The 12,678-nt window shown below is 57.8% G+C and overlaps 1 protein-coding gene across 1 annotated transcript in view; it reads right to left on the bottom strand.

Moving 5' to 3' along the window:
* Nucleotides 1-690: 690 nt before the first annotated feature.
* The window catches only part of HMG20B (high mobility group 20B), a 12,354-nt gene continuing 366 nt past the window's right edge, over nt 691-12,678 (bottom strand). The window contains exons 2-10 of the mRNA XM_024218369.2: nt 11,564-11,666; nt 8,698-8,803; nt 8,065-8,268; nt 7,473-7,593; nt 7,228-7,280; nt 6,297-6,375; nt 5,431-5,646; nt 4,660-4,792; nt 691-3,588 (exon numbers count right to left, since the gene is read on the bottom strand). Of these exons, the coding sequence (XP_024074137.1) occupies nt 3,576-3,588; nt 4,660-4,792; nt 5,431-5,646; nt 6,297-6,375; nt 7,228-7,280; nt 7,473-7,593; nt 8,065-8,268; nt 8,698-8,803; nt 11,564-11,601 (963 nt within the window). The 5' untranslated portion in view covers nt 11,602-11,666 and the 3' untranslated portion in view covers nt 691-3,575. The remainder of the gene's footprint in view (nt 3,589-4,659; nt 4,793-5,430; nt 5,647-6,296; nt 6,376-7,227; nt 7,281-7,472; nt 7,594-8,064; nt 8,269-8,697; nt 8,804-11,563; nt 11,667-12,678) is intronic.

The following is a 12,678-nucleotide window of genomic DNA, read 5'->3' as shown; positions in this document are numbered from 1 at the left end:
GCGGGCCCCAGTGGGTGCAGCTCCCAGAGCGCGCTCAGCACAGGGGAGGGGGTAGCTAGGTGCCCCCACAGCCGCCTGCTGAGACTGGGGAATCTGGCCTCACACCTCCTCGGGAGGTAGGAAAGGGAGCCGCTCTCCCCTGCACTGCTGGAGGAACGCAAGGTGCAGAGAGCGGTATGATGTGCCCAAGGTCTGTGGCAGAGCTGGGAGTTTACCCAGAGCTCCCAGGGCCCAGCCCCTTGACCACAGGGCACGGCCCCTTGTAACTGAGCAGCTGTTCTCAGCCAAGCCAGACCTGCTAGTCCAGGGGTTTGCAACCTTTTCTCATTTACGGACCCCTACAAAATTTCGAATGGAGATGCAGACTCCTTTGGAAATCTTACAGTCTGAGGGCCCCTGGCTGAAAAGCACTGGGCTATGGTAACGGCACCCTTTCGTGGACCCCTTAGGGTACGTCTATACTTACCTCCGGGTTCGGCGGTAAGCAATCTATCTTCTGGGATCGATTTATCGCGTCTTCTCTAGACGCGATAAATCGATCCCAGAAGTGCTCGCCGTCAACGCCGGTACTCCTGCTCCGCGAGAGGAGTACGCGAAGTCGACGGGGGAGCCTGCCTGCCGCGTGTGGACCCGCGGTAAGTACCTTGTAGTTCGAACTAAGGTACTTCGACTTCAGCTACGTTATTCACGTAGCTGAAGTTGCGTATCTTAGTTCGAACTGGGGGGTTAGTGTGGACCAGCCCTTAGACAGTCGGCGGCTCCCCGGGGTCCGCGGAGCACAGGCTGAAAAGCACCGTGCTACTGGCTGAGCAGGGCTGGGGCTGGTGCCATGGTGGCGGACAGGCGTTTCCAAGTGGGAGCACACACAGATGGTACATCCCCAGGGAAGGAGGGATCCTGCCACACGTACCCGCAGTGCACAGCGCGCACCGTACTCCTCCCACAGACACCTAGCCCTCCTTGCAGAGGAAGCTGCTGCTCTCTGTGACCGGTGCTGGCAGTGCCCGGTGCTAGAAGCTGCAGGCAAGTTGCCAGCACTGCCCTTGGCACAGCAGTTTGGTCCCTACTCTGCCCACCAAAATGCCTGGAGAGGTGCTGTGATCGGATCTAAAACCCTCAGCCCAGAGCGTCACGCTCCAGCGCCATCTCTCACAGGACAGACCAACAGAAGGAGGCTCCAGGAGGGAACTGAGCGACTCTTCGCTACTCACCCGGAGGTTCGGTCACAGTCAACTTCTTTGTAAAAACGAATGAATTGTGTGAGCCGGGCCAGGCCCCCTGTCCCCGGCTGCGAGGACGTTTGGAGCCAGACCACGTCTCTAGCCTTTATGGCTGACTGGCAAGTGTTAAGCGGTGAGCCCACGTCTGCACTGCAATTAACAGCCCGTGGCTGGCCCGGGCCAGCTGACTTGTGCTTGCAGGGCTCGGGCTAAGGGGCTTTCGGGCTCAGTGCTCTGGGACCCTCCCACCTCGAACGTCTGCACCACAATTACACAGCCCTGTAGCCCAGGCCCTGTGAGCCCGAATCAGCTGGCATGGTCCATCCGCGGGTTTGAACTGTAGTGTAGACGTGCCCCCAGTGGCCATCTCTGGTGTGATGTCTGCAGGAATGGCCAGGATGGAGTGGGGCTCCCACCCCTGCCCACGCCCAGAGAATGGCGCCCTCCTGCCAGGGCACAGCTCTCCACCGCACTGCCTCACCTTCCCTGAGCTCGTAAATGGGTGCTGTCTCCCCACCCTCAGCAGCCTCTGCCCCTCACGACCCCTGGGGGCTCAGGACAGGATGGCAGGGAATTGAACATGATAACCCTGGAGATGTCGTGGGATAGGACTACACTGCAGAGTAACGCAGGTGATCTGCACCCAGGCCGGCCCAGCCAGGGCGAGCAGCGCCTGACTTGCTACTATGCCTGCGCCAGCATGGCACTCACCTGGGTGGCACTAGGACTTCAGGGGCTCTTCCCAGGTGCTGTGTGCTGCAGTGAGCTGAGCCGCTCTAGGGGTCTTTCCCAGTGAATTGTGGGAGAACTTGTCTGTCCTCCTGGGCACACGGGGAAACTGTGGAAAGGCGCTGGAGGACTATCAGCACTGAGTGATTTAGCCTGCACCCTCACTGCAAAGTGGGCAGGTTCCCAGCCGAGTGAAAGCGGCACCCGGGCCAGCTAGCCGGAGTTGAGAGCACCACCCAACATCAGGGGACAGGGTTGTATGTGGACAGGAGGGGGTTGAGGTTCCACGGGGTAAGAGTCTGGGTTAACTCAGCAGTGAAAACAGACCCTAAGATTAGACAAGGGCACATCTATGCCACAGACCCAAATGCAGGCAGGGACCTGTTCCAGGCAGCAGGACTGTAACCAGACTGACCAGGCTGGGCCTGCCACAGGTCTGACCCAGTTTGTCCCATCCACACTACAAACATGCCCCTTAGCTACTAAGGCAGAGGACACCATGCTGAGAACAAGGGAGCTGGCCTGACCCCAGACATGGCTTCCCCAGGCCCCCTCAGGCAGGGCTCAGCAGGGATAGGAAGGGCCAGCCCCATAATACTCAGCCATGCTATTTTAGGGATAGGGGAGCAGAGCTCCCTCCCCACCACACAGTGCCAGGATCACAGCATTCAAAGAGCGACAGCCCTCATGTGACTCAAGAGTGAACGCCTGAGTCTACAGACAGCCTGAAACAATTGCTCCAAGAGGGGTGAACAGCCCCCTTCACGTCAGTTGGTTAACTCTGAAACCTAATGATGGTAGTTTAAAGGCCAACACTGATCCATTTCACTGCTGATAGCTTGGGCTGGGTTTACACTAGACATTTTTTGTGTGGGGGGAAGAGGGAACCCATCTATTTTTGCCTGAACACTGATGCCGTTTTAGGGGAAGTTGCACTAACATGGGCAGGACAGTGGCCTTATCATTGCTGTGTCCTCTTCTGCTCAGTGCAGGTCTAGGTGACACAGGGGTAAGGACAGCAGTGCCTGGTCTACACCAGCACCCTCCCAGCGACGAGCGCTTCTGCCTTGCCTTGGCAAAACAGACTTCTCTGTCACCTTGACAACTGGAGGGTGGGGCCAGCCCGAGACACACCTGATTTACTGTCACAGTGAGCGGCCGGGGGCAGCTTCTGGTCAGCTTTAAGGCTGTGTGGTTTAATTTAACGCAGCTGCTGCAGGATTTCCAGCATCGCTGGAGAATCGAGGGCCAGCTTGCAATGGGGCAGGTGGAGCCTGCAGCGCATGCAGTCATGCCTCCGGGGCGCTGCACTGAGCCCCAGCCCTGGCAGTCAGCGAGCCAGGGGCGCAGGAGGAGCCGAGAAGTGACCCCGCAAGCTGCCTTGCTGTCCCTGCTTGGCGGCCTGCCCCCCAAGGCCTCACGGGGGCCTGGCCCACAGTTCTCAGCTGCACGGAAGGACCAAGAGTTACTCAACCCGCTCAAAGCCCTTCTCCAGCAAAGATCTGTGCAAGGCGGAGGTGCTGAGCCGCAAGGCTCCAGCGGATTCCAGGTGTCAGGGCGGGTGGGAGGAGGTGGCTGAGGGTCCCAGTCCATGTCAGCGCTGGGCCGCAGGACACACCAGGCCTTTCATAAGTGTTCACTAAAAACAGGAAGGAAAAACACAGCTTGCTTAGGCACTCTCGGCTCATTCAGCAGCTCGGGGGGTGGGGAAGCAGTGGTGTGGGGCCGGAGGGGCTGTTCCTCCCCAGAACAGGCAGTGCCCAATTCACTGCCACACGAGCCTGCCTCCAGCCCACCCTGGGGATGGCCCCGAGGGAGACAGGGGGATTTCGGTCTCCATGAGACTGCCCACACGGGCGACAGTTCACCCCAGGGGCAGAAGCTGCAACGCAGACACCTGCCCCAGGAAACTGAGCCAGAGCCAGCAGCCCACTTCACACGAGTCACCGGGCAGCTGTGGGGCAGCGGCCACGTCCAGTCCCTGCCAGGCAGGGCCGGCTCCAGCCAGCGAGCAGGAGCTCAGGACAGCTCTAGCGGTCAGCATGCCACTCCCTGTGCCCTACGTCAGTGAGACGGGGAAGAGCGGGGAGCGACCCCAGGACATACCCCCGCCCCACAGTTGCCATTTAAAATGGGGGCCTCCCCTGGCCACGTGGGCCCCAAAATGTGGAGTTACAAGCCCACACATGGACCCTTCCAGTCACAGGTCTGCTCAGCCCTGAGCTGGCCTGTGGGTGCCCTGGGGGTGTCTGGGCTGTTCTAACTGCGTCCCAAGAAGGGGTGGTTGGCTGCGAGGGGCTGTCAGAACAGGCTTGGGGCCTAGGCAAAGCACAGCCATGCAGCAAAGATCCCCCCGCAGCCCCTGGCACCAGGGGTTTCCCAACCGACACCACCACACCGGGGTGTGACATGCTGTAGGGGACCTACATGCCTCCCTCATCTCCCCCCAGAATGGTCCAGGGAGAAGCCAAGCATCAGGGCAGCCTGGGTCGATCCCACCACATCCTCCTCTTGCCTGCCGAGATCTGACTCCCCCCCCCCTTCCCCCCGGCACCAATTCTCTCTCACCCACAGAGGTACTGAGCACCTGCCAGGATCAGCCCAGAGCTGCCATGGCCAATGCCCAGGCCAGGCGGGTCCCAGCCCCACCAGTCACCGAACCCTGCAGCTCCCCGCCCTCAGGTCTGGCAGGGAAGAGCCCCCCGCTCACCTGGCTATCCGGGAGAGGATCTCCTTGATGCGCACGACCAGCTTCTCGTGCTGGAGCGGGTTGCTCTCAATGGCGCTGTGCAGTTTGGCCATGTAGAAATCCAGGGTGCCCAGCGTGGGGGTCTCTCCGGTGCCTAGGGACGGGACCTGGTTAGCAAAGCGCAGGAGCCCGGCTGGAGTCCCGAGCCCAATGCCCCCAGAGGCCAGCTGCAGCGATGCCCGGGCAGCCCTGTAGGGGTCAGGACTGGCACTCTATGGAGGGGGGCAGGATGCCTCATCCGTGGTCCTTTCCAGGGCGTTTCTACGCTGGGCGGAGGGCTCAGCTCTGAGGCCCAACGCCTTCGTCCCCTGCAACCTCTGGGTCCAACCCCAGCTGGCCCTTCACCCCCGGAGTTAGTTTACCACACGTGGGCGTGTTGGGGAGACCCCCACGCCAAGGCCGCGTCTGCCACAGACACTTTCTCCGCCCTCTGCCCCCACCTGCTGGCTGCGTGCTGAACCAGCCACACTCCAGCCTAGGCGGGGCTACACTGTCACGGTGCCAAAGAGACTCCTTTCTTCAGTGCCACCACGGGGTGCTTTGAGATGAGAGGGAAAAGGAGGGAGATTTCTGAGGCTCCATCTCCAGCCACCCCCCACATGCAGAGTATCAGACCCCCCCCGGGCACCCCCTTCTAGTGACAGCCCAGCCGACAGCCAGTGGACTGCTCAGGGAGGGGATCTCTTTAGGCTGTGTTCCCATGATCCTCCTCTCTCTGCCTCCTGGGCTCACCTGGGATGGGGAGAGAAGCGAAGTTGGTGGTCAGGGCCTGCCGGACGGACTGGAGCTGCTGCTGCAAGGCCAGCGTCTGCCTCTCCTCCAGTGCCAGCTCCTGCTCCAGCTTCTCCTTGGCGCAGCTCATGCTCTCCGTGTGCTTCTGCAGGATGGCGTTCTGCTCCTCGAACTCCGTGTTCATCTTCCGCAGGCGCCGCAGCTCGGCCTCCCGCGCTGCCCCACCGCAGACAGGAGGGAGGGTCAGTGCAGAGGTTGGGGGAGAGGCCAGCTCCCCCCAACTTGACACAGGCCTGGGGCCAACGCAGGGCTCACACAGCGGTGCCATCAGCGACTTTGGTTACGGCAAAGCCCAGAGGCCCCAGCCAGGATCAGGGCCCCACGGCACTAGGTGCTGCCCGTGTTCTCGGCCCATCAGCCCCCGCACCTGGTCCCTGCTGGGCGAACTGAGGTGGAAGTCAATTCCGGGCAGGATGCTGGGATCAGCGACTCTGTTCCGAGGGCTGCCTGGCACCCTGCCGTGACGCTGACAGGATCAGCAGGTGCAGGCCAAGTCCACAGACTGCAACTCCCCCACCCTGAACTCGCCTTGGGGCATTAGGGGTTGCATGTGGCTTGCTGGGAAGGATCAGGCATTGCCCAGCCACATGGGCCAGGGTGGGATCAGCTACGGCAAGCCCCAGGGGTCTATTTGCACCAGGGATCCTGGGCCCGCCCCCCGCTGGGAGGCGAGAGCACTGGGCACTGGCCTGGGCTGTGTCGCTGATAGTATTCTAGAGAGCCCCACTGCGCTAGGCGCTGTGCAAACACAATGCAGGACGGTCACTGCCCCACCGAGTTAACCCCCCCTCCTCCAGGCTCGGTACCTTTGTTCTGGTCCAAGAACTCCTCGGTGAAGATGGGCACGTCAAACGTGGAGAAGCCGTCCCCGCCACAGTCCCCGCCCTGGCCGGGAGCAGATGCAGGTTAACGGCCAGTGGCCAGGACAGGTCGACTCTAGCCCGAGGGATGAACTTCCCTTTGCCTGGGCTGGGTTCCTGCCTCCCCTGGGGTCCACACACACGGCCCCTGCTCTGCTTCAGCTCAAGGATGGGGGAGGCAGTGGGGGGGCGAGGAGGGCTCCTGCCAGTCCCAACACATGGCCCCAGGGGAGCTGGTGGGTCCCGCACGGGCCGGGCGATAGTCCCGGGCTCCCCCAACAGGCCAGGCCAAGCCATAGTCTCCAGCCGTGGCAGCCTGAAGGGGTATTTTAAAGGATGCACAATAACTCCGCCCCCGGCTGTTACAGGCTCAGCTCCACATGCCACGGCTGAGCAGTTCTGTCTAATCCCAGTCTGCAGCCAAGCCCCCCTCATGCCCCTCTGCCAGGGCAGGGTCACATGCAGCAAGTCTGCCAACGGCCTGAAGGACATTAGGGAGGTGTCAGGGGACAGACAGGCAGCCCCTGGCACGGTCAGTGGGTGTGTGGGCACAGGGGGGACAGACATGGACTGAGCAAGCAGCATCACCAGGGGGAGGGAGGGGCATGACACATCAGTGAGCGAAGGGCCATACAGCACGAGCCGGACACGCCTCACACCAGCCTAGTGAGCCCTGCACGGAGTCAGGCCCCACTTCACCACTGCCACCCGCCAGCCCGTGGCAGCCCTGGCAGGGCCCATGCAGCTGGACAGGATTTACCACCTCATGCTCTATGAGGGGCTCCGTGCTCCTCCGCTTCACTTCCCCAGCTGGCACCTGGCACCCAGCCCCTCCCCTGGGCACTGCCCACCCTCGCAGAGCCACCAGGGGCCTTACCTTGTGCGGGTGCCCGTTCAGCAGAGTGTTCACAGACACAGAACCAGCATCCTCTGGGGGCACAAAGGGGTCAGAGGTTACTCACCTCATCCTGCTGCGCCAGGCCCACCCTGCCAGCCACAGCACCGAGGGGGACGCTCTCAGCCCCTTCCCCACCCCAGTGTCAGTGGGGGGCAGGGCAGAGCGCACCATGCTGTGCTCAGGGGCCCTGCCAAAGCCCAGCCCCACACGCCCCCAGCACCAACCTTTCTTGATCTTCTTCTCCTGGATCTTCTCTGTGCACATCTTGTAGGCCTCCGACTGCTGGTACTCCCGCAGCTCCTTCATGTACTGCTGCTTCTCGCGCTCCGCCTCGTCCAGGTATCGCTGAAACCACCCGGGGTCAGGTGGGCACGCCCCACAGCGCAGGGAAGGGGGGCGAGGTGCAGCCCTAAATACCACCCCAGAGCCTGGATCCCAGCGAGGGGCCCAGCAAGTATTCCAGGGCGTGACTCCAGGAGTCAGGGCCCTGCTCCCCTGGATGCCAATGGCAGCTGAATCAGGTAGCCACAAGTTCTGGCTGACACCCCGGCCTCGTTGAGCGGCCAGTCAGGGGGCTCCGTGTATGCCCTACAATTACAGAAGGGAACGGACCCCAGACCCACAGCACAGCAGCCAATTAGGGTATGTCCCGCAGACCCCGGTCCAGATGCAGCCTATCCTACTCGAGGTGCAATCCTCGACCGGCCCAACAGCCTGAGTGGGTCTGGAGCGTGGCTGTGACCCGGGTCCCAGCTGGATGTGGCTGGGCTAACGCGAGTGTGTCACCTCAGGGCGCCCCCCCACCTCCCGCAGTACCTGTTTGTCCGTGGGCTGCAGTTTGCTCCATTCGGCTCCCAGCATCTTGGTGATCTCTGGGAAGGGCAGGTCGGGATGCTGCATGCGGATCTGCTCGCGGCGTTCATTCAGGAAGCGGACGTAGCCGGTCACTGGGGCCTTGGGGCCATTGGGCAGGATCTTCTTCCTTTTCTTCCCTTTGGGCCAGCCCCTCTTCTTCACTGGCTGTCGCCCCGCGGCAGGGGAGGGAAAGAAACCAATCAACATGTTGGACTGGAGCTCACTAAGTGACTGTGTCCGCAGGGGGGAGGGAGGGACAGAGCGCCATGCAGCCCCCTGCAGTTAGCCCTCCAGAGGCCAGGACTCCTGGCCTCTCTTCCCAGCCCCGTGCTGCAGCCACAAGCCCCTGTACCATCTGCGGCAGCCTGGCACACTGCACGGCTACGCTAGGACTACTGCAGGGTGAGCAAATGCATTTCTATGGCACAAAACCCCAGCAACGCAGCTCCCTGCAGCGCTGTAAACCCAGCTGTCCCAGCCCCGTGCGGCTGCAGTCAAGCCAGCAGGAGAGCCTGGACGAGCCACAGCAGGGATCCTGTGCCCAGGGCGGGCCGGGAAAGCAGAAGAGCCAGATTACATCGCAGAGGGGCTCACCTCCTCCTCGCCATGGGGCTTCTCGCTGCTGGTCCGGGGAATCTCCCCCTTCTCCTGCTTGATGGCGACCAGGAAGTTTCCATGCTGGCCTTTGCCGGGGGCATGTCTGCAACCAGAGAGCTCGTGTCACACTGCGGGGAAGGAAAAGGCTGAAGCGCAACTGCAGAGACGCTACTGGGATGGCATTGCTGGTGCACACTGCTACGCCCTTCAGCACCTCCTGCTGGGAGGGGCTGGGAATGCAGGAGCACTGAGCTTCCCACGCAGCCAGCACTCTCCACAGCCCTTCACAAGGGCGACTCCTACCGGGAGAAGCTGGGATTGAGGTAGCTGATGGCGACTCCCTCCCAGTGCCAGAGCTCCCACGCCCTTCCCCACAGCAGCCCTTGCTGGGACCAGCTAGCACTGTAATAACTAAGGGGCTCAACAAACCCCACCAAGACCAGCATGGCCCAGGGTAATTTGGGGCACTCCTGCACACAGGTTACAGCCCAAATCACGCCCTCTGCTGGCAGGTCAAACAGCTGCAGAGAAGAGTCAGAACGAGAAGGGTTCTCACATGACTGAGAACTGGATCTAAAGTTATACTCCTCTGGGCACCAATTCCAAGGGCCATTCATCAGACCTTGTACCCAGCGCATCCACTAATCTATGGCTGGAGACAACATTCCACCCTCCCTGGCACAGTATGGAGAGAAGGAAAGGGCTGGTGCTGGTGCATCATACAGGAGAGCTTTGCCTTCATCTGGAGCATCTTACACAAGCCACAGTCCAAGGCAGAACAGCAAACTAGGGCCCAGCTCCCGCAATCAGATATGCCCCCACGGAACCCCAGTGGTGCTCCACCTAAACAAGTCCAGTTACAGGATCAGGATGAGTGAAGGCAGGAATGAGAAACCAAAAAGCAATCCATGACAAATGCAAAAACGGGGAAGTAAATAGCAGCAGATATAACTCAGCAGTTATGAAGTACAGAAAATTAATAAGGCAAGCTAAAGACATCGGGGAAAAATCCATGGCTGGCAAGGCTAAGGACAATAAGAAGGAATTTTTTTAAAGTATATAGGGACAAAAGAAATCCTAGCAAAAGTACAGACGCATTACTAGATGGAGAAAATAAAACTGTTAATGATGATGAAGAAAAGGTTTTATATTTCTGTTCTGCATTTGGAAAGAGGCAGTATGGTATCGTGTATCATATGAGCATGATGAAGTACTTTTGAGTCCATTAGTAACTAAGGAGGATGTTAAACAACATCTGCTAGGGATAAGTATTTATAAATAAGCAGGCCTGGCGAACTTGCACCTAAGAATCTTAAAAGAGCTGGCTGAGAAGATCTCGGAGGAGATGTTAATTTTTAGTACGACTTGGAATACCAGGGAAGTTCCAGAAGACTGGAAAAGAGCGAACGTTGTACCAATATTCCAAATGTGCAAGTGGGCTGACTCAGATAACGACAGGCCTGTTAACCTGACATCAATCCTGTGCAAAATAACGGAAAATACCAAATGATTCAATTGATAAAGATCTGATGGATGGGAGCTTAATTAAGGCCAGTCAGGATGGGTTTATGGAAAACAGGTCCGGTCAGCGAGCCTGATTTCATTCTTTGAGATTACAAGCTTGGCCGATAAAGGTAACGGTGTAGCTGTAACAGACTTTGGTAAGGTATTTGAGTGACTACTGCATGACATTCTGATTGAGAAACTAGTAGGCTCCACTCTCTAAAGCAATAAATGGATTAAGAACTGGCTAAGTGACAGATCTCAAAGGGCAGTTACCAATGGGGAATCACCATCAAATAGGGCTGTTTCTAGTGGGGTTTCAGAGGGACTGGTACTAGACTTGATGCTAGTCAACACGTTCATCAATGATCTGGAATTAAATATAAAACCAGCGCCGATAAAGTTTGCGCATGACACCAAGTTCGGCAGAGTGGTAACTAACGCTGAGGACAGGGCAGTCATACTGAGTGATCTGGAGCGCCTGGTAAGCAGGGCCCAGTCAAACAAAACACATTTTAATACAACCAAATGCAAAGTTATTCATCTAGGAACAAAGAAAGCAGTGTTTCCAAAAGGGTTTAGGGGTCATAATGGAGAAGCAACTCAACATGAGCTCCCAGTACGACACTAAGACAACAAGATCTTTGATGCGTTCCTTGGATGTACAAACAGGGAGTAGCGAGCAGGAGCAGGGAGTTGATTTTACCTCTGTATGTGGCACTGGTGAGACCGACACTGGAACTCTGCGTCCAGTTCTGGGGTCCACATTTTAAAAAGGCTCTTGAAAAATTGGAGAAGGTGCAGAAAAGAGCCACAAAAATGATCTAGAAAAATGCCTTGCAGTGGAAGACTTAAAGAGCTCAATCGGTTTAGTTCATCAAGATCAAGAGCTGCCTTGATAACAGCCTTCACGTACCTGGGGCGAAAATACCAGGGACTAACGGGCCGTTTAATCTGGCAGAGAGGGGCAGACCAAGAACCAATGGCTGGAAACTGAAGCCAGGCAAATTCAAATTAGACCCAACATTTTAACAGAGGGTGATTAACCATTGGAACAAACAACCAAGGGAGCCTCCACTTGTTGATGTCCTCAGATGACGGCTGGCTGCCTTTCTGGAAGATGCATTAGCCAAACAAACTATTGGGCTCAATCCAGGAGTAACTGGGTGAAGGTCTCAGGCCCTTGCTGTGCAGGAGGTCAGACTAGATGATCTAATGGTCCCATCAGGCTTGAGCTCTATGAATCTATTACCTAGATTTGATTGCTGTCAGGCACTACGGGGCCTGTCAGCATCACCGTGACCACAACAACAGTCGGCCTGTTGCTGTCTGGTAAGGGGAAAGAACCTGCCACACTTACAAGATCCCAGCGGCCAGCTGTTTTGCACCATGCGACATGACCAATTTCTGCAGACACCAGCTAAGAGCACCAGGAAATGCTCAAGCAGCTCAGACCAGGCCACCTGTAACGTGCAATCAAGTTTCATTATGGACATTTCAGCAACGGGGCAGCAGGGAGAAAAGTTATTGGAAACTGGAGGTAGCAAACCTCAAACCCAGCAGCAACTGAGCAAGCTACAATCCAGCCGAAATAAGGTCCCAGCGCCCACCTCCCACTCAGGAGGAAGTATTGTCTCCTGCTCTGATGGCTCAGGACTCCTGGGTTCTATTCACAGCTCACATACTAGCTCATTGTGTGACCCTGGTCAAATAACTTCCCTTATCACCTCTAGAAGCAAAATGATAAATGTGCAAAACAAAACAAGGTTATTTAAATTGCAACCTTAACACTGCACCGAAAAGAAAAGATATTCAAGAGATACAATAATTTAAAGCAACATTGGCACAGCACTTCATACTTAGCAGTCTGACTAGCAGCTGCTTTTCTGTGCAGGCCAGGAGAGTGGATGTTGCTTGCGGAATTTCCCAACTGAGTTATTTCAATTTATATAATAAAAGATGCTCATATGAAGCGCTAGGTGCCCTGATCCACAACCCTACTAAAGTTCAAAAGCGTAACACTATAATGTGAATTACAATCTGCACTCTCAGAGTGCTTCATGGGCTCCTGCAACCTGGGGAAACTGGGGCATGGAGGCAGGGAATGACTTGTGCAAGGTCACCCAGTGAGTCAGTGGCTAAGGCAGAAACAGAATCCAGGCCTCCTGGCTCCCAGGCCCTGCACTGAGCATGGGACACAAGCGGTCACTGCAACAGGAGAGTCACAGAGACACCCAGGAAAGGGGAACTGGGGAGACGGGCAGAGAGGGGCAGGATGGGGAGCTCTGCCCCCCCCTTCTTATAGCCCTTGATTGACTAACAAGGTCAGACTAGGGGAAGGGCGCCCAGCACTGCCCCCCCTCCCTGCAACATCTACAGCAGCTCCTTCCCTGGGGCTCCATTATAGCCCCCCAACCCAGGACCCCCACGCCCCTGTTCCCCCTCCAATCCCCCAGCACCCCCACCTCCTCCAAT

This window comes from Terrapene carolina, unplaced genomic scaffold, assembly GCF_002925995.2.
Source record: "Terrapene carolina triunguis isolate 2854851 unplaced genomic scaffold, T_m_triunguis-2.0 Scaffold194, whole genome shotgun sequence".
Lineage (NCBI taxonomy): Eukaryota > Metazoa > Chordata > Testudines > Emydidae > Terrapene > Terrapene triunguis.
This window is presented reverse-complemented; position numbering and strand designations above follow the sequence as displayed.